General features: G+C 35.9%; 1 protein-coding gene across 1 annotated transcript in view; it reads left to right on the plus strand.

Moving 5' to 3' along the window:
- LOC125120627 (triadin-like) overlaps positions 1-19,474 on the plus strand; it is a 93,122-nt gene extending 73,648 nt beyond the window's left edge. The window contains exons 6-9 of the mRNA XM_047769131.1: positions 1,598-1,624; positions 3,771-3,797; positions 12,610-12,657; positions 19,135-19,474. Of these exons, the coding sequence (XP_047625087.1) occupies positions 1,598-1,624; positions 3,771-3,797; positions 12,610-12,657; positions 19,135-19,325 (293 nt within the window). The 3' untranslated portion in view covers positions 19,326-19,474. The remainder of the gene's footprint in view (positions 1-1,597; positions 1,625-3,770; positions 3,798-12,609; positions 12,658-19,134) is intronic.
- Positions 19,475-22,158: the final 2,684 nt, after the last annotated feature.

Consider the following 22,158-nt stretch of genomic DNA (forward strand, 5'->3'; position numbering starts at 1 on the left):
CTTTAAGTCATCTATACTTCTTCCTTTTAAATTGTAAAGCACTTGGTCAAGCCATTCATTTTATTTGTTTTCATACTTGCCTTCTATCTTGAGAGTGAAAAAATTACTTATTATACCTTCACAAGTACAAGCGTGGTAAAACTGTGCACTTGAGAGGTTGATGAGATGACCAAAGAAAATTCAATGACACTTTATGTTTCCAAAATATGGTTCTTAGGGTTCTTTCAGCATATAAACATCTTCTAGTCTCCAAAATATATTCATTATGTGAAACTTGAAGAAATCTCATTATTTTTTTAAAAAATCAGATAATAATGTGTCTATGTTAAAGCATTTCTTGAAAGTCTCCATTTAAATTAATTTGACAAGCTTGTCAAGGCAAAATAAAGAAGAATAGAAATGTAAATAATAGAACTTCATATAAAATTAGGGCTTAGTATCCTATAAATGCATGCTTAATTTTGAGGCCACAATAATGCTTTGTCTCACATAATGTTGGCAAAAGTGCGTTCTTAAAAAGAAACATTATCTGAAAAGCACTCTGTAAGGAACATTTGTCTTAAAAACAGGGGAAGTATGTTTTGCTTCCCCCTGAAAATTCTTAGTCTATTTTTAGTGTCTTAAATCTGCCTCAACAAAGCCTTTGTCTTAGCTAAACAAATACCTTTACAATATAAGAAAGTTTCACCTTAGAAGAGGAAGTCAAGAGAAATATCTGTTCATCTTTATCTGTGAATTATTTTTAAAACAACTGCAATAATTATCCTTCATGCTTACATTTTATCCCCAATTTATTTCATATTGATCTAGTAAGAAAGCAAATTTAATTTTTTATCATTTATACCTACTTTATTTTTCTTGTTTATTATCCATGAAAAATTTTAATTTCTCTAATATTCAGAATATTTTTATTGTTGTTATATAAGGGAAATCTGTGAGGAAATGAAAAAACCTGTTTTAAATATAAAGTATTAGTCTTTTCATGGCATCTACTATTATCTGGTACAATACAGTATTAGCATATAAATATTTCTTTGTATTAAAATAAATAAGTTTTGGAGTTCCCATTGTGACTCAGTGGTTAACGAACCCCACTGACATCCATGAGGATGCGGGTTCGATCCCTGGCCTTGCTCAGTGCGTTAAGGATCCGGTGTTGCTGTGAACTGTGGCATAGGTCGCAGATGTGGCTCGGATCCCCAGTTGCTGGTTCACAGAACACACAATAAGTGGCAAGAGTGTAACATATTACACTGTTGCCTAGGCTGGCAGCTATAGCTCTGATTCAGCCCCTAGCCTGGGAACCTCCATATGCCATGCACGGGTGTGGCCCTAAAAAGACAAAAAGGCAAAATAAATAAATAAATACGTTGTGATACATAAAATTGGAATAATTATAATAATAGTAATAATAATAATAACAACAACAAATATAATATGTTTCAGAACAGGAAATGAAAGAAAAACATGTGGAACCAGGTAACCGTTTTTAAGTTCCTCTGTCCTCTTCATTTTAAGGTATTAACTTGCAATTGAATATTGAAATGACATCAAAAGGCATGGAATGTTGATTTTTTTCTTTTCTTGTTTGATACAGCAAAGTCACCAAAGAAGGAACATTCAGGTGAGTCAGACTGGGCTTGCTGGGGTCTTTCTGCCTTATGTCCAATGTTTATTATTACTGCAGCCTCAGACAAGGTGTAAGGGCCATGACAGGAAAGGGCAGGAAGTCTTTCCATCTCATGAGATGTCTTTTTTCCAAGTTCCTGACAAAGAGTTAACACTAATGTCATTTTAGTGAATGGAAGCCAAGTACTATGTTACACTCTTGCCACTCATTGTGTGTTCTGTGAACCAGCAACATTAGGATCACTGGGAGGTTGTTAGAAATACAGAGTCTCTGGTCTCATCCCAGATCTGCTGAATCAGAATCCACAACTTCTTAAAATCTCCAGTGAATTTGTCAAAAGTAGTGTTTGAGAAGGGATGCTTTACAGTTTAGTATAGAATGCAAAAATCAAAACAAAGACCAAACTCTTTGTAAATGCATCTACTATTGCTCTGTTTTTAAAATATGAAATATTCAATTCCAGCAAATATTCCCTCTCTATTCAAAATGTTACTTAATGACACATCTTGAGGACCCGGGGGAGTTGAAGTGAGAGTAGAGGTTTTGTCCTTGATATATTTACATTTGAATGATGAAAAAAACTGAATTGAGAATTAGACAGCTAGAAAAACACACATGCAAACAAACAAAAACTAAGAATGCAGAAGGTGTAGATACCAAATGATTTTCTCGAAGGCTTCTGGCATTTAACTTGCCCTTTTTGTTGTTTAGTGAAATAAATGCAAGTTTCTGAGAACGTTATTTTATTGACCTCATTTTAAAACTTCACCAAACTTCTGCTCAATTAACTTTACCGATTGTGTGTGTGGTCATGTGTATATGTGTGCGTATGTGTATGTGCATGTGTAGTCATAGCTTCATATAATATCCATTAGTTGCTCCTCCCATCTTATTATATTTAAATGGAAATAGCATTTACACTGGAAATACAAAAAATAGAAATTATAATATTGTATAAATAACCATGCAATTATAGCTCAACTATGTTACCACCTGTCACAGACCACAGTAAACCACAGGTTTGAAGCTATATTTTTTTATTCTTCTTCCAGGTTTGTAAAACTTTCTCAGAAGGCCCAACTCCATTTACGTGTCTCTCCAACTAGTTCTAATAGCATCATTGTCTTTCCTTTATGAAAGCACTTAATATATTGTTACAATCATATTACCTTTTTTTTCTACTTTAAATATATATAAAGAATATTTTTTTTACATCTTTATCCCCAAAGTGCCTATCATAGTATCAGGAATATTTTGGGCACTTGATAGTATTTGATTAGATGAAAAGAAATATATCTAATAGGGTAATAACTTGTTTTTAAAAAATTTAAATATGAATGACTTTTAAATAACTTACAATATGAAATAATCGCACTTTTCACCACATCAGGTTAACTTTGATATTAGTTATCCTTTGAGAAGGAATAAATGTTTTTGTCTTCCTTACAGAGAACAGATTATGTGTATGGGGATAGCATTCCCAAAATTGGGCCCTAACACGTATTCTCGCTTAGGTGCATATGCGGAAAACTGAAATAGAGCGTACATTAGAGAAGCATACAAACATGGAGAGACAAAGAATGACAATGAGTATAATCAATTTGAGGAGTTTTAATAGCTCAACATTATCTTATAAATTAAACTTAACAAAATACCATTATTTAAATTTCTTAAAATCATTATCTGTTCACTTCAGGGTATGATTACAGTGCATTAACTTAGGAGTAATTAGCTGTATTTTTAGAGTTGGAACTATTGGTTAATTTATTGATTCACTTCCTTCTTTTCATACCATTCTTTAGACTTTAAGGAAACTACATTGATTTATATATAAAACTAATCATATTCTTAGATAATTTAAAATGGAAAATAATATGAATAAGTCATGAATGAACATTCTGTGTTAGAAGAACATATATGAATATCAGAAAAGAAACCTATGTTTCATGGCACGTATTTCAAGTATATCAAAGAAAATGCCACAGGAATGTATTTTCTCTTTCTCAGACCTACTTTTTCCTTTGGTTTCCAAGGTTATAATATAGTCTTTTAAAAAATGAAAATAACTTTAAAACTATTTTAAAAAGATATATGTAGACTTGTAATTGATTTAGACCTTATTATTTCTTGTCTTTAACAGCTCCAAGTGAAAAACAAGTTAAAGCAAGTATGTTGAATAAACTTAAAAAAACAAAAAGCATATTTCAACAGCTTACTCAATTAAGCTTCTGCTATAGACAATGCTAATGCTAATTTTTGAGGCTGGCTTACCAATTCTTTCTTGCTATGATTTTTTTGTTGAGTTAAAATAATATGCATAGTTGGAGTTCTCGTCGTGGCTCAGTGGTTAAGGAATCCGACTAGGAACCATGAGATTGCAGGTTCGATTCCTGGCCTTGCTCAGTGGGTTGAGGATCCGGCGTTGCCATGAGCTGTGGTTTAGGTTGCAGACGTGGCTTGGATCCCACGTTGCTGTAGCTGTGGCGCAGGCTGGTGGCTGCAGCTCCGATTGGACTCTTAGCCTGGGAACCTCCATATGCCGCAGGTGTGGCCCTAGAAAAGGCAAAAAGACAAAAAAAAATAAAATAAAATAATATGCATAGTCAACTTTGTCTTTTCTTATTAAAATTTATCTATAGAGCCTCATTTGTAAATGTTAATTTGTCCAAATCATAACCCCTTTTGAGATGTTTGTATTTTTGTTTCCCATTTTGCAGAATAAATGATCTTTTCAATTTCTTAAACACATTAGACTTAATTTTCCTAGTGATTAATCACTTGATCAAAAAAGAAGGTGACATAATTTGTCCAACAGTGAAAGGTATTGTGTCCTTAATGAACTGAAGCCCCCAATAATTTTATTAACTATTGATTTTGCAATATCATAATTTCCTTTTAAGGCTTTTATCCTTGGATTTTGAATATTGATTGATAACTGTAGGATACCATGGTATTTGCATCAGTAGTAACTTTGACAAAATGATTAGGGATAAATGCTTATTTCTTTGTTGGTATTTCTCAATTCAATGAAGTACCTAACAGATTGCCATTAATGGAAAATTATCTTAGGCATAATATCATGTATTTGAGTTTAGAAATGTTCTTTTAGCTTCTCTAAGCTTTGTTAATGATTAAAGCTCATTTCTATGCATGATGTAAACATGTTTATATTTTCCTTTTGATTTAGAGCTACATAAGTATTAATTATGGTACTAATACAAAAAAAATGCATGTTTTATTTACTGCCAGGTTTTTGAGACAGAGTATCGTTGGTGAATATATCAGAGAAAAAATGGAAAATATAATATTGTGTAGCATGGTGTCTTTAAAAAAATTACAGTTGGAAGTGTTTACATAGACATTGTAGACTTTAAGGAAAGGTGTAACATGAATCTAAAATTCCACTTATATTTTTATGAAAATTTTTGGTTGAATATAAAGCTGATTAGAACTTCATATTATGGAGTATTTAGTGTGCTAATACTTAGTCTGTAGAAATGCATAATCAAGCAAATATAAAACAAAACCGATAATTTTGCAGCTCTGGTAGAGAACTTTAGATTGTAGATTACTCTGAAAATGAACATTTTTCTTCCGAGAAAAATGTGACATTTAGATTAAAATATTCATTTGCAATAAAAAAAACTTAAGTTCTGCTATCCATGAAACATACTATCCAATCAAGTTTTGAAGAGATCAGCATCTTTGGCAGGAAATTAACAAGTTTAGGTTGCCAAATCATCTTAGACCCAATATAAAAGTTTCAAAAGAATTAATATTCAATTCCTTATATGAATGAAAGATTTGGACTTGACATGGGCATTATCTCAGTACAAAAGTTAATTAGAGATAATTCATAAATTGTTTAAATCTCTGCTAACAATGTGACCATCAGTTTCCTCAAATAAGAACTGTTTTTTTGGGTTTGAAATCAAACAACAGTAGAGTTTTTACATAGCTTCTGTAGACATTGAGCTATTTATAAGGTTTTTACCTAAGGTGAAAATTATGGATCATTGCAAATACTTTTGAAAATTCCTTCAGTCATTTGTATAGTATGGGCACATAGTTTTGTGTATTAACCTAAATATTCAGGACATGATTTTATATTATCTTAAATTGTGAGGACAAGTGACAGAATGAGATGCATAGTTTAATTAGCATAAATTAAGTGTTTATGTGATGCAGTTCCATGGTACAGTTCCATGAACAACAACAACAAAAAATAGGTTAGGAGTTCCCGTTGTGGCTCAGTGGTTAATGAATCCAACTAGGAACTATGAGGTTGCGGGTTCGATCCCTCGCCTTGCTCAGTAGATTAAGGATCCAGCTTTGCTGTAAGCTGTGGTGTAGGTTGCAGATGCAGCTTGGATCCAGCGTTGCTGTGGCTCTGGTGTAGGCCGGCGGCTACAGCTCCAATTAGACCCCTAGCCTGGGAACCTCCATATGCTGCGGGAGTGGCCCTAGAAAAGACAAAAAGACAAAAAAAAAAAAAGTACTGGAGGATGCAGACAAGCTTGGGGGCTGTATCAATACAGGGTAGAAGTTCTCATAGTACCATGGAACTTGAAGTAAAAGGAAACCCTTCGGGTGGAATGCTGTAGCAAGCACTATGGAGGGGCACTTAATACCTCCACTTGTAAGGTTATGTGTCAGGGATAATGTGGTTGGGGGAAGAGATCCTTTGACCAAGCAGGATGCCAAGCCAAGATTTCTAATTTCTGGAAGTCAGCATAGGTTCTGTTATCATCGTGTGTACAAAACATGCCCAGAAGCTCTCCCTGAAGTCCATTGCACCTTCACTACCTCCCCCTGCCAACCCCCATCCCCCACCAACATTGGATAGGGTAGAAGGGGTTAGGAATGATTAGTTTATTTCCATTGAAGTCCACTGTACCTTCACTGGTTAGGGACAAAGGGGTTAGGAATGATTAGTCTATTTCCATGTCTGGAAGAGGACAAAACAAGTTGATTTTTTAGACTCAAGGGCATTTCAGATCTTTAACATTCCCCTTGGTAAATCTCAAGGGAATGTAGTAAACAATGCTTAGCAAATATATTTGACCACATCACCCTCTATTTTATTTCAAAAAACACTTCAAGGACCAGTATTCCTCAAAGTTGTGGAAACCATACATTATTTCATTCCTCATACCAAGGACCATAGGTCTCTGATCAGGTATTCCATGTGCATAGAATTCCAGCCTGTGGTCAATTTGATTCTGAGCAAAAAAAATACGCCAAAGACCAAGTCATGGCAGAAGTCTGGTTATTTTAAATTGTGGGTCTAAATTTGAATTAAATGGCAACAATTGTGTTTTTCATCCCTTGGTTTTAACACCACACTAGATTTTTGTGATTGCCCAGCCACCAAGCCTGACTCTGCTCATCATCTTAATTCATTTTAATACCTAAATATGTGAGTCACATATCTATCTCTCGATATACTAATACATGTCAGGATCTTTCAGGAGAAGCTAGTTTGCAGATTTTTAAAATAAAGTCCTTTGAATTTATTCAGGTATATATTAGAAGACTACTTGGGAACTGCCTATATTGTTTGGACTCAAATGTTCTATCTTGGAAATTACTGATGAAAAATTCTATGGGTCTGAACTAGTAGATCAGATATCAGCGGGGTATGTCTAGACAACAGGTTGCATGACATATATGACCATGTAGCTCAGTTGTCTAGGGCATTCCAAGTTTATTCATATTATTCCAGAATAATTATTACTTGTGCCTCCTTTCACTTGCTTGGTTTGGATCATAAATTATATGATCACTACTCAAATCATAGATGATACGGACTGAATAAACTCAAAATAGTACTGATTCAGTGAGAGGTGATGGTTTTGGAAGATTTAAGTACCAAAAAAACTAGGCTGTAAGAGTCTTGGGACTGACTTAGATGGTAGGGTAAGGTGTGCTTTTTGTTTAGTCCCATTTATAAACCCAAGGTTGGTGTCCTGGATGCCAGCCCAAAATTGAAAATTCCCTGGCTTAGAGCTCAAGAATATTCATCGTTTGGTTCAAAGAGATATGAACTAGATAGAGGATTACTAGCAGGAGTAGAATCTGAGTTCAGTTTATATATTGGTAAGTATAGATGAAGAAGAGGAGAGAATTTCAAATAGGAAATCAGGAATAAGAGTTCCCATTGTGGGGCAAAAGACCTGAATAGACATTTCTCCAAAGAAGATATACAGATGGCCAACAAACACATGAAAAAAATGCTCAACATCGCTGGTTATAAGAGAAATGCAAATCAAAACTACCATGAGATACCACCTCACACCAGTCAGAATGGCCATCATTAATAAATCCACAAATAACAAGTGCTGGAGGGGCTGTGGAGAAAAGGGAACCCTCCTGCACTGTTGGTGGGAATGTAAACTGGTACAGCCACTATGGAGAACAGTTTGGAGTTACCTTAGAAATCTATCCATAGAACTTCCATATGACCCTGCAATCCCACTCTTGGGCATCTATTCGGACAAAACTCTACTTAAAAGAGACACATGCACCCACATGTTCATTGCAGCACTATTCACAATAGCCAGGACATGGAAACAACCCAAATGTCCATCAACAGATGATTGGATTCGGAAGAGGTGGTATATATACACAATGGAATACTACTCAGCCATAAAAGAGAATGGCATAATGCCATTTGCAGCAACATGGATGGAGCTAGAGAATCTCATACTGAGTGAAAGGAGCCAGAAAGACAAAGACAAATACCATATGATATCACTTATAACTGGAATCTAATATCCAGCACAAATGAACATCTCCTCAGAAAAGAAATCATGGACTTGGAGAAGAGACTTGTGGCTGCCTGATGGGAGGGGGGAGGGGGAGGGAGTGGGAGGGATCGGGAGCTTGGGCTTATCAGACACAACTTAGAATAGATTTACAAGGAGATCCTGCTGAATAGCATTGAGAACTCTGTCTAGATACTCATATTGCAACAGAACAAAGGGTGGGGAAAAATGTAATTGTAATGTATACATGTAAGGATAACCTGACCCCCTTGCTGTACAGTGGGAAAATAAAAAAAAATTATAAAAAAAAAAGAGTTCCCATTGTGGCTCAATGGTAATGGACCTGACTAGTATCCATGAGGATGTGAGTTTGATCCCTGGCCTTTTTCAGTGAGTTAAAGATCTGGTATTACCATGAGCTGTGGTGTAGCGTGCAGATGTGGCTTGGATCTGGCATTGCTATGGCTGTAGCATAGACTGGCAGCTGCAGCTCTGATTTGACTCCTAGCCTGGGAACTTCCATATGCTGTAGGTACAGCCCAAAAAAGAAGGAAAGAAGGAAAGAAAGAGAGAAAGAAAGAAAGAGAAAGAAAGAAAGAAAGAGAGAGAAAGAAAAGAAAGAAAAATAAAATCAGGAATAAATTTTTAATATTGTGGAAGTATAATAATGAATACAGCAAATAACACTATAAAATATGACTATTGAGGCAAGTATTGTGTGACCTTAGTCTTATTAATAAAGTAGTCTCTTGATACTGTGTTTTATTTTTTATTATTATTTTTTGGCCATGCCTGTGACATGCGGAAGCTCCTGGGCCAGGGATCAAACCTTCGACACAGTGACTCGAGCCATAGCAGCAACAATGCCTGATCCTTAACCCACTGAGCCACCAGAGAACTCCATTGATATTGTGTTTTAAAGGGTAACATGGTATTGGAATACATCTAAGTAAGTTTTCCAATAAGATAGGAATAGAAAGACCTATCGTGATTCCACTTGAGCAGAAATCTGATATAAGGGCAGCTATTTCAATAGTTAGAAAATGGTGAGATTATTTTATTTTACTTTTTTGCTTTTTTAGGGTTGCATCTGTGGCATATGGAAATTCCCAAGCTAGGGTTCGAATCAGAGCCACAGACACAGCAACACAGGATCTAAGCCAAATCTGCGCCCTACACAGCTTATGGCAATGCCAGATCCTTAACCCACTGAGCAAGGCCAGGGATCCAACCTGTGTCCTCATGGATACTAGTCTGGTTCATTACAGCTGAGCCACAAGGGGAACTCCAAGATTACTTTAAAATGTTGCTGATGTAAGTGGTTTTCATTGCAAAATTTAAAAAGTGATTTATTCCTATTTTGTACAATTCCAAAATATCAATTCCAGGTGGTTCAGGGACTTACATGCTAAAAAGAAAACAATCTGATGACGAAGGAAAGGGAGATTTAGAGACATGCAGACAAATCTACAAGGAAGATAGCCAGCTGTATGAACATAAAGGGAGAAATTGCAGTGATGCAGCTACAAGCCAAGGAATGCCAAGGATTGCTGGCAACCAAAAGAAGCTAGGAAGAGTTATGGAAGGATTCTTCCCAAGGGCCTTCAGAGCAAGTTTCAGAGGGCTTTGTCAACACCTTAGCTTTAGACTTCTAGCCTTGAGAACTATAAGGGAATGCATTTCTGCTGTTTTTAGCCACCTAATAACTTAAATACAGCCCTAGAAAATTAATGTAACAGATGACTATGAAAACAAACAGTAAGTGAATGATTTAACCATGGCTCATTTAAATATATGCTTGGTTAGAAGAAAAGTGAGGACATGAGGAAGAGCTGGAGCATTTTTGAGAAACTGGTCAGATCAAAAGAATGAAAGTATTGATGAGGTCAGGAACTATATAGAGGATGTTCTTGAGTAAATGAATTATGATGGAAGAGTGATGCCAAGGAATAGAAATTTTGAAATCAAAGTCTTGGCAGCAAAGGAAAAGTCCAAGAGTATGTTGGTAATGTTGATCAGAGAATCAGGGTCTCCAGTTTTCGACAAGTCAGGCGGTCACAGAAATGAGAGATCATGTGGAATGGACTCCATCTATAAGTGACTAAGTGACTCCCAATCCTGGATAAATATTAGCATATCTTTGCAGGCTTACATATAGACAAATAGCCAGGCTTATTCTAGACTCATTAATTTAGAATCTTGAAGATTGAGAGTCAATTCCAGATTGACATTGAGAGTGGTTCTTTTTTTTTTGGCTGCACCTTTGGCAAATGGAAGTTCCCAGGCCTGGGATAGAACCAGTGCCCCAGCAGCAACCTGGGCTGCTGCATAGACAATGCTGGATCCTTAACTCGCTGCACCACAGCAGGCACTCCAAGAGTGGTTCTTATGAAAAGTCAATGTAGTCTTAGTGGAGAGACACAAACATAAGGTTGGTTAATGACAACAATAATGCAGAATAGAGCCAAGTGCAGCCTGACAACCTAGACTTCAGAAGAACTGGAATTTGGAGGAAGCAAGGAGATAATAATCTATCAGAAGTAATAAGAAGTAAGGAGAAGTTACACACAGCATTTATTACCCTAGTGAAAAAGAATTAAATATACATAACTTCTAGACACTTTGGTAGGTAGGGGATGGAAAATAAACTTTCTACATTTTAGAAGACTATTTGTAGGGGATGTAATGTCCTTGGGGAAAAAAGATAGAGTTTGGTTAAAGGAAGAAAGTAAAGTGCACATTTTGAGAAGATGCTGAGGATATAGGGATGTGTGCTTTGAAAGAGAGATGACACAGTGGAGGACTTTGGGAAAGAGCCTGCTTTTAGTAGAGAATGAAGCCAGATAGACTCTGTCTTCTGCTGGAAACCTAGACTCATGGTGGTACTTGAGGTGAGCAAGACTGGAGATTCCAAGGGGATTAATCCCCTTTGTGTCTTAGGGGAATTGTGGTCATTAGCTTCCAAAATATGGCCAGGACCAGCACCCTAAGCATCACCTGGGAACCAGTTAGAAATACAAATTCTCAGGGTGTGCCCCAGACCTACTGAATCAGGCCCAGTGTCTGTGTTTAAACAGCCCTCCTGGGTGACCTTAATGCATGCAAGATTGAGAACCTCTGGTCTAAAAAGTCTTTTCCTCAAAGCTATGGAACAGCCAGGCATATGCTTAGTTCTGGAGCTCAGGGTTTTGAAACAGCCTGGAGAAAAGGGTATTTACATGATTTCTTGCCTGGGATCAAACTGTGAAGCCTGTGGTATCCAACATTGTGGAATTAAAACCTGGAAGCATTATGGTCTCCCATCTTCTGACTCTCTCATAGCCCAAGATCAGTGGCACCTTGGGAGGGCAGGGAAGTATGAAGACCGCTGTTTTTTGCTTGTTCCTAGAGCTTCAGCTAAGTATATATGAGTAACAGAATATATGCAGTTACTAATAATAAAAATACAGGAGTGAAAGGGCAACAGCCTCAAATAATAAAAAGTAAATAAAATGAGTAAATAATCTTTGTAAAAGTTTACCAGTATGTTGTAATTTTCCAATTTTCCTTTGGATCAAAGAACACTTCAACTTTAGCCTTGATTTGATGTCTAACATTTTGCACTAGGACCAGGATTTCAGATTATGTTTTCAGGAGAGGTCTCCTATATTCCACACTAGATTTTTCAGAGAAACTCCAAGAAGGCATTTTGGCCTTTTAAATTCTTTTTTTTTCCCTCTCTATCTCAAATATTCAAATGGAATTTTCTATAACATCATTGCTAGTATTTTATAATATAAAGTGAATCGATTGAGGTCAAATACGGCTTGCCACCCCCACAGTTAAAGGCTAGACAAACAAAGGCTTTCAAGTGCTCTTCCCATGACTCATGCATCATTTACGATTTGACTATAAATTAATAAAGTAGTATTCCAGTGTAATTTTGGAATAAGCTGCCTTATTTTATGGTTATTATTTATATAATCATAAAATTTAATAACACCAGAGTTGTATCATGGAAGAAAATTTCTGCTTTGTTATTTAAGAAAGTTCATTAATTAAAAAAAATACAGGCACATTAGAATGTGGTTTTCCCTGCTGCTTGCTTTGCTCTCAGATGCCACATATATTTTATCCTCTGGGCAGTTTTTCTTGTCTGAGTTAGAACAGTAGAAAATATTGACCTGGCATGTCTGATAGCTGTTTCTTGTTCTTTAATATCTGAATTCACAGAAACTGAACGAGCCAAAGAAGAGGTTGGTGCTGCCTCAACTAAAAAAGGTAAATGCAGCTTAAAGGAAAAGATATGACTATAACTTCTTTATGCTGAGGTTTCTCACTTAATGTATTGTTTAGTGCTTATCGTAGAGCTCTATTGATTTTACTCTTTCACTGATGTGGAAACAAGTTCACCTTGCACGGGATTTGAGGTATCTATGTTAACAAGGCTTTTGCGCTCTAATGCCAATAGTTTTATTCATTTGAGGCCATAAAGAAAAACTAGTAATTATAGTCTAATTGTAAGTTACTTTTGAAAAAATTGAAGAAATGAAGCTCTTTAAGTTCAACAGGATCCCAGTCATCTGGAGAACATTCAAATTCAGTACATTGATTTATAAGGTTAGGCTGTGAACAAATAAAACTTTGAACAGTGAACAATCTTCATGTTGTGCAAAAGAGTATCAAATCAGAAAATGTGTTCCTTGGGACCTTCATCTGGGGACATTGTGCTCCAAGAAGCATGTTAGGAAGTTTGGAATTTAATTTTTCAAAACTATTCCTCTTGTCATGTTTAATTGAAAGAAACTGTTTTTGTGAATATTGACTCCTCTTAGTAGACACTCTGAAGAATATGTTTAAGAACATTAATGTATGTTAAAAATAATCAATAAGATAGAAAATTTACATATTCTCTATTCAAAATAAACGAACAATTTTGAAATTGTGATTGTGATTTACAGACAGAAATGAAATTAGTAATGTTTCCAATATCTTTGGAAGACTCTCAAAATAGAGGTTAACAAACCTATCCTCAGCATGCACACTCACACACACATACACACACACACATACATACAAACAATATGCATACCCTTTCACATAAACTCCACTAAAGTGGTGTAAAATTTTTCTCTTAAAAAACTCTCTAAACTGCATATGCTTTATATAAAGACAATATATGTCATAACTATAGGGAAACACAAAGTATTTCTCCACCCCAAAAGTATATATGGGTATAAATTAATAGCAACTTATATATTAGTTAATAAATTAAAGTATAAATTAATATATTAATTATATAAATTAATGTATAAATTAGTATACATATATGTTTAATGAAAGAAAAAAGTAAATAAAGGATGCTTAAAGGAAAATAAAAATTGTGCTGTGAGATAATACTTAATTAGAAGCAATTGAATTAATGAAATTAATAGGTGCCCTTTTTCAAACAGCTCTATTTTTCATTCTGAATTTCTAGTAGATAGGCATTAAATCTGTTTTTTAGTCAGTTGTTTCCTTAGTAACCTTATATTTGCGATGTCATTTTTGAGGTAAGTGATCACAATACATTGGTATTTTACCAGGTATAAGTTTGCCATAAGCGGCACAGCCATGAATTTATCACGTGTCCATGTTAATGTATCTCATTCTTTTATGATGTCTTATTCTGAAATCAGTTTTGTTTACCATCGCTAAGTGGAATTGTGGGTAAAGCCTGAGTATTTCAGAATGAAAAAAAAAGCTGTGGTATCAATGACAAGGCTAAGGTCTAAATATAGATTTAAGGGGAGTTGTAATGTAGGCATGGATAGAGGGTACACTAATCTAGTAAGTGAATGTAAGGCCAGGACATTTATGTGTATTGAAAGCAAGAACAAAAGTGAGGCAAAATTGTGTTCAGAATCTTCAACCATGGGTAAGACTAGTGGGATGTCCAAATAGCAGTACATGGTTTTCATCTGGAATTAGTTTTCAGATACTGAGCCACAGGGAACCCTTGACTGTGAAGATAATTGGAGACAGAGTTAAAAAGAAAGATTCAGTAACTAGTAGCTGATTTGTGCACAGACTTTGAATCACTTAGAGCCTAGATATTTAGGGTGAAAACACAAACATACATAGTTTGGAATTTAATCAAGACCAAATGAAGTAAGCAGAGATACTGAATTAAAATCGAGCCATCAATTAGTAAACTCACTGCAATATTCAACCAAGAATGGTCCCTGAGTTTGGAGTAAGGCCAAACATTTTGGTTGGAATTAATTAGACTTGATTGCTACGCTTAGAGTGATATGAAAGAGAAATAATGTGTTTATGAAAATACACTATTGGCACTAATTACTTTGCCTCTAGTTAATCTTAAAGCTCATACCTCAATCCTTAATTTAAAGATGACTCTGCATATTAGGTTTGCTTGCAACTATAGGATGAACAAAAACAAATATTCATTTGAAAGCTATAATAAATATTTTGAAACTCATGTAGGGCTTTACTAATTTGACAAGTTACAGATAAAAGTCAAAGGAGACCCTTCTTATATGTCAAGTAGTTTTCATGTTTCTTCCCTTCTCACTGACAGTCAATCACACATGAAAATACACATTGTTTCATCAGGCCTTTAGTAAATAGCCAGTGTCTGATCTCCACAACTTGTTAGTATACTATACAAGTTGTCCACCTTTTAGTCCTTTGTAAATAAATAGAAAAAGAAAGTGATTTGGGTTTTCTTTATTTGCTTTTAAGATACTGGAGACTATTTCTACATTGAGGCTTGAACTAAAAACTCTATATGCCATGTTAAGTGGAAATTCCTAAATTTCTGATTGCTTTAAAATCCTCAAAGTTAAAAAATAATTACATATATATTTATATATATGTATATTTTTTAAATGGCTGCACCTACAGCATATGGAAGTTCCCAGGCCAAGTTATGAATCTGAACCACAGCTGTGACGTACCCCACAGCTGCAGCAATGCCAGCTCCTTTTAACCCACTGTGCCAGGCCAGAGATCAAACCTGCACCTCCACATCAACCCTAGCCATTGCAGTCATATTCTTAATCCACTGTGCTATGGCAAGAACTCCATAATTTAATATTTTAAATTAATTATAGTGTGCCTATTTATATCTGCTATAAATTATTTGAGCTAAAGCGTGTTTTTAAGTCATACTTTCTTTGGAGATATATAGTATTTAATCATCAGTTTGATAATCATCTTACTATTTTGTATTTGTTTTTATAGCTTTCAAATCATTTTCACTTTCATTCAACATATATTTATGGATCATACACTGTGTGAAAATTTAAGGAGAAATTTAGATGTTAACATTATTCTCGAACAATTTAAAATAATGAAAACCATGAATCTTTATTGTGTTGCTGAGTTGTTTGAACCTCAATTTTTGCTAATGACTGAAAGTTTTCCATAATTTTTCATGATTGAAAGCCAACAAGGTAAAGAGATAAATACAGATAAAGTGTCATAGGACTTTAAAAATTATTCTTACCAGAGAAAAAACAAAAGATTTACTAGAGTTAAGCCTTAAATAACAGATAGAATTTTGTTATATAGTAATTAGTTGGAAAGATATCTTTGGCATAGGTAACATAGGAAGGTAAAGTGATGGGAAATTGCAGGATGTGTGTGAGGAATAATAGGAGACGTTATGAATTAATACAACCTGTGCTAATAATGCTATAAGTGGGCTGGCTTTTAAAATTTAACTCCATGGGCAGTAGGAACTCAAGGAAGAACTTTAACTATAGGGATAACATTCAGACATTTGCTTTAGGAAGGGGCAGACTAGTTGGGAAGCTTTGGCAATGATGTAAGCAATGTGTATTAGAACCGGGTATTAGTTATGAGATTGGAAAGAAGGGCTATTAGATGAACGCTATTATAGAAGTAGATTCTGTGGAGGTTGACAACTGACCAGCTTTAGAAGGGAAAAAAGCAGAAATTATTTAATGACAATAGTAAGTTTTCCAACTAGATGCTAGAAAAATATTGTTACATCATTAATGAAAATTAAGAAAAAAGATAAAAATGGTTTGAGAGAAGACAAGATTAATTTTAGACATATTTAGACATATTTAAATTAAAGTACTGGGTTACGTGCAAGTAGTATCATATAGGTGGCTGTAAATGTCAAACCAGAGCTCCAGAGAGTGTCAAGACTGGATATACATATGTGGGTACTCTCTGTATGGGTTAATGGTGAAAACAGTAAGAATCCATGCACTTTTCTTGAGAGAGAGAGATCAGGGCTGGATGGAATGCTAGGGAGTGCTTAAATTTGTGGAAAGAAGAGCAAGGAGACTCAGTGAGAAAAAGGAGGAAAAAAAGTGACTAGAAAGATCAGAAGTTAAAAAAAAAAAAAGATGGAGTTATTCATAATGTCATAGTAACCAAAGAAAATAAACCCTTTCAGTGACAAAAGTGGTTGTCAACAAGTCATTGGATTTGTCAACTAGGTAATTATTAGTGAATTTCAAAAGAGAATTTTCAGGGGAGTGGCACAACTAAAAGCTAAATGATGATAAATCAATTGAGGGAAGAGGAAGCGAAGGATACAGGCCCTGTTGCCAAAGAATGTTGGTTATGAATAAAAGGATGAATAGGGTAGTAGCTTGATGTTCTTATTTAATCTATATTCATTTCTATTTTAATATGAGAGGCAAAATGTGTAGCCTCCTCTTTTAGATCAGCCTCTCCAGTTGTGTGCTTCTTGATTAGTCATTCATTCTGTATTGTGGCATCATCTTCTTGCTCCTATTGATTTATTTCTCATTTTGGAAATATTATTTCTCAGCTTAAAATCACTTATTTCTAGATTCTCTTATCTCTCTACCATTTTCTCTCCTCTCCTTCTTAACCAATATTCTGGATGATGGAATGTTAAGACTGCTTCTTTTCTCCCACAAAGATGAGGCTTCTGTTTCTACTGTGCCTCTGATACTCTGGCTAATGCTGAAGATATTGTCATTGCTAAACCAATGGAACCTTTCCAGTCCTCTCACTATTAGATTTCTCAGTTGCATTTACGACTTTGTCTTTCCTCTAAGCTTCTCTAATGTTGGGTTAGCATGACAACATAGTCTCCTGGTTCCCTCATATTCTATGAGCTTTATTTATGACTTCTTGGTTTTTTTTTCCTTTGCTTCCCCTTAATTATTAGTGTTCCCCAGATTCTGTTACTAATCCTCTGCACTTCTCATTATATACCCTCTCTGTGAAATACATGCACTTCCCAGGTTGAAGCCCTGCCTTGTATCCTGAAACTCCAATTCTATGTTCTCATTTCAAGACTTCTCCAGCAAAGAGCTTCTGCCTGAAAAATTCAGGCCTATATGTTCAAATGCCCAATAAACACCTTCAAATTGAACCTGTCTTAACTTACACTCTTCATTTCCTCCTCCCAACTTGCTTTTATTATCATTGGTGAAAACCCAATCCACCCTCCAGTTCACTAGAAATCTGGAGATGACTAATTTTCCTCTTTCTCTCCTTCACTTGATATTCAGAGAATCATCAGGTTCTGCTGATATTATCCCCTAAATATTTCTTGAATGGTGTTTCCTCCTATCCATAACTGTGAGTTCCATGTTAATTCAAGTCTTCATTATCATATGCTTGAATCCCTGTGATAACCTCACCACTGTCATGATGTCTTTATTTGTATTTCACTAATATTTATCTTATTGGAACCCCCCAACAGTAATAGTAAATTCTCAAATTCATAAAACTGACATAACACTTTCCCCAGTAATATAAAATGAAGCCCAAACTTGTTAAAATTCATGTAAGAGTCCTCCAAGAACTGGCTCCTATATCCCTTTCCAATTTCAATTTATGTGTATGGTATGCTACAATAATACCATGTTGTTAATAATTCCAAATTTACCAGAGGTAAGATTCAGGAAAAATGATAGGAAGGGATGCCCTTGTGTATATATTGAGTAATTAGCTTTGTCTGAGAGTGATGAGAAACCTCTCTTTTCTGTCTCTCCACCCTAATATATATCCAAGAACCAGTATAGTTAAGACTTTTTCTTCCACAATCAAAGATATATTCCATGATTTCAATCACTGACATCTGCAGGCAGTAACCCTTGAGCAGGTAACATTACATTCTTGTAGTCTTGGAAATAATCATTGTTTGTTATGCTAAGGCTGTAGATCTATATGCCAGAGGTTTTGTATGTGTAATATAGGTGACATTTCAAACTGCACAGTATTTCCTTACCATGCCTCACTTTTTACCAGGAGTCTAACATACCCCAATTCTATAAGTCTCACTTCCTAGTCAAGCCCTTATGACTAATGGGCATATGTTTAATGGTGTTGAGGGGAAAGAAAGGAAAATTGGGTCCACCATAAAATTGAGCATCATGGCAAATAAGATGTTTTCTTGTCACTCTCTTTCAATCTACAACCAGTGAAACATTAACAAGGGTGCCACTGCCCAACACATCAGGATGCCAGAGCGTTCCACGTATCTATACATTTGAAGGTGAATGGATTGAAACACCTAGAGGAAGTGGAACCAGGGAAACTGGGAGGCAGTCCCTGCAATCCTGGTCCCCTCGCTATACAACTGAGCCTGCAACACTAGAGAACCCAGTAGCAGTGAGGGAGGCAATGCACATGACTCTAGCCTCCTGAAACCAGTGGTGCCTGTGGCCACAGACTAGGACTCTGTCCCTCCAGTCATAGAGCCATCCATGACTTCAGTCTCTTATCTCCTGCCTGTAGTGGTGGAACCTGCAAATCTGACAATACTTAACATGGCAGAGGTGTTTGCATCCCTCCCCAACTCTGTGGAGTCTACAACTCAAGAGATCCCAGATGTGGCAGAAGCACTCACCATACTGATGCCCCAGGTAGTGGTGCCAATGATAAAAACAGCAGAGGCACAAATGACACCAGAGGCACAGCAGCAATAATGAGGGCATTGGGGGGCACCTCTGATAGAGGTGGTGGAGGATGGAAAGTGCTGACTCAAATATAACTGGAGGCAGCTCAAGTAAGAGAAACCAAAAACTTGTGCTATAGTACCACATACAGAGAAATAAAAGAAAAGCCTTCAAATTTCTAACCTGTTGAATCCTTAGAATCAAGGTGTGTGTGTGTGTGTGTGTGTGTGTGTGTGTGTGTGTATGGCAAATCTTTACCTAAAATATAATGATGTTTGCTACTTCAAATGCACTGCAACAGGAACAAAGGAACAACTCATCAAGCACCATTAAGAACCACAGTAATACTGTATCAGAAAAAGAAAATGGAAATTTTCCAGAAACCAAACTTAAAGTCACAGAATATTGCAATCTAACATATTGAAGAAACTCAATGAGCTATAAGTAGCTCAGAAAGGAGTTCAATGAGCTCAGGAATAAAATTAATGAACAGAAGGGATACTCTACCAGAGAAATTTAAATTCCAAGAAAGAACCAAATAGGAATTCTGGAACTAAAGAATTCAATAAATGACATGAAGAATACATTAGAAAACACTGGGAAAATAGCAGATGATATGGAAGTGGTAATTAGCAAACTCTATAAAAGAAATATATAGCAATAAATCTATAAAAGATACAAAGACATCATACAAAACCATCAAACCAAAATGGCAGACAGAAATGCAAGGAAAAGAAACAAGGGTAATTTAGGGCACCCAGAAAACCAAAGATAAAATGGCAGAACTAAGTCCTCATCTGTAAATAATTACCCTAAATGTAAATGGATTGAATTAACCAGTCAAAAGACACAGAGTGGATGGATGGATTAAAAAAATATGATCCAGCTATATCCTGACTCGAGGAGATTTACCTCAGCTCTAAATATAAGCATAGACTCAAACTAAAGGGATGGAAGATAATGCTCCAAGCAAATGATAGTGGAAAAAAAAAAAAGTGTGTATATTTTGTGCTCATGGAATGGAAGAATTAATGTTGTCACAATGTCCATATTACCTATATCAATTTACAGATTCAGTGCAATCCTTATCAAAATCCCAAGGACATTTTTCACAGAGACAGAGCAATAACTTCTACATTGTATAGGGAACTGCAAAAAATCCTAAATGGCCAAAGTGATACTAAGAAAAAAGAACAAAACTGGAGATATCACATGCACTGATTTCAAACTATATTACAAAGCTATAGTAGTGAAAATGGCATGATATTGCCAGAAAATAAATACATAAATGAATGGAACAGAACTGAGAGCCCAGAAAACAGCCCATACATAAGTAGAAACTTTTATTTAAAATGAGCAAAGGGATTTCCCCTCGTGACTCAGCTGAAACAAATCTGACTAGTATCCATGAGAATGCAGTTTTGATCCCTGGCCATGCTCAGTGGGTTAAGGATCTGGCATTGCTATGAGCTGCAGTGTAGGTTGCAGACACAGCTTTGATCCAGTGTTGCTGTGGCTGTGATTCAGACCAGAAGCTACAGCTCTGATTTGACCCCTAGCCTGGGAACCTCCATATGACATGAGTGCAGCCCTAAAAAGACAAAAAAAAGGGGGGGGGAGCAAAGAACATAATAAAAAGTGCTGAAAAACCTGGAGAGCCACATGCAAAAATATGAAATTAGACTACTATCTCATACTATACCCTCAAATGAATTCAAAGTGAATTTAAGTCTTGAATATAAGACCTGAAACCATACAATTCTTAGAAGAAAATATATGTAGTATGCTCTTTGACATCAGTTGTAGCGATATCTTTCAGGATATGTCCTCTCAGGCAACAAAAATAAAAGCAAAAATAAATAAATGGGACTACATAAAGCTAAAAAGCTTCTGTACAGCAAAGGGAACTATCAACAAAATGAAAATACAACCTACCCTACTGAGTAGGAGAAGATATTTGCTGATCGTATATTCAGAAAGGGGTTAATATCAAAAATACATAAGGAATATTTATATATTCCTCATTAACAAAAACAAGAGAGAGGGAGGCAAGATGGCAAAAGAGTAAGAGGACATGCTCACCCTTTCCCACAAACATATTGAAAAAACACATCTACATGTAAAACGACTTGCACAGAACATCAACTGAATGCTGACAGAAGAATTTAAACCTCCAAAAATGGCAAGAAACTCTTGACATAATTGGGTATAGAACAAAAGAAAAAAGAGAGAAAGAGAGAAAATGAATCAGGATGGGACTAGCATTCCTGAGAGGGATCTGTGGAGGAGAAAGGGAACCCACACTCTGGGAAGGCAGCTAACTGATGGAAAGATAAGTTGAGTTGGAGAGACCACCAAGATGCCAAAAAAAGTGCAGCAGCAGGTCTGAAAATGGAAAAGCAGAGTAAGAGAAGCACAGATCATCTGAACCACTGGCACAGACACGTCAGCCTGAGATGCTCGGTTGGGAGCTGGTGCTGAGACTTAGGCTCTGGGGGTCTTTGCTTCTTTTGAGAGCCCAACGACCAGACACCTACTGCTGGCCCTACCAATTGCCTCCTTCTCCCTGAAAACACTGAGCCTCCTGGGGATAATAGCCTGCTCACACTGAAGAAAGAGACAGCAAAGATTCAAACTCCCACACGAAAAATAAATAGTAGCCCCCCCCCAAAAAAAATTCAAAGGGGTATTCTTATATAGAAATAGACTTACAAGACTAGAATTTGGCTTCCCCAAACTCACAGAAAAAGAAAAACACAAGCAAGATGAAGAAGCTCAGAAACCATTCCCAGTTAAAGCAACGGGAGAATTCACCTAAAGCAGTCAACAATAAACAGACCCTTGCAGTCTGACAGACTTTGAG

The sequence above is a fragment of the Phacochoerus africanus genome, chromosome 2 (genome assembly GCF_016906955.1).
Source record: "Phacochoerus africanus isolate WHEZ1 chromosome 2, ROS_Pafr_v1, whole genome shotgun sequence".
Taxonomy (NCBI): domain Eukaryota; kingdom Metazoa; phylum Chordata; class Mammalia; order Artiodactyla; family Suidae; genus Phacochoerus; species Phacochoerus africanus.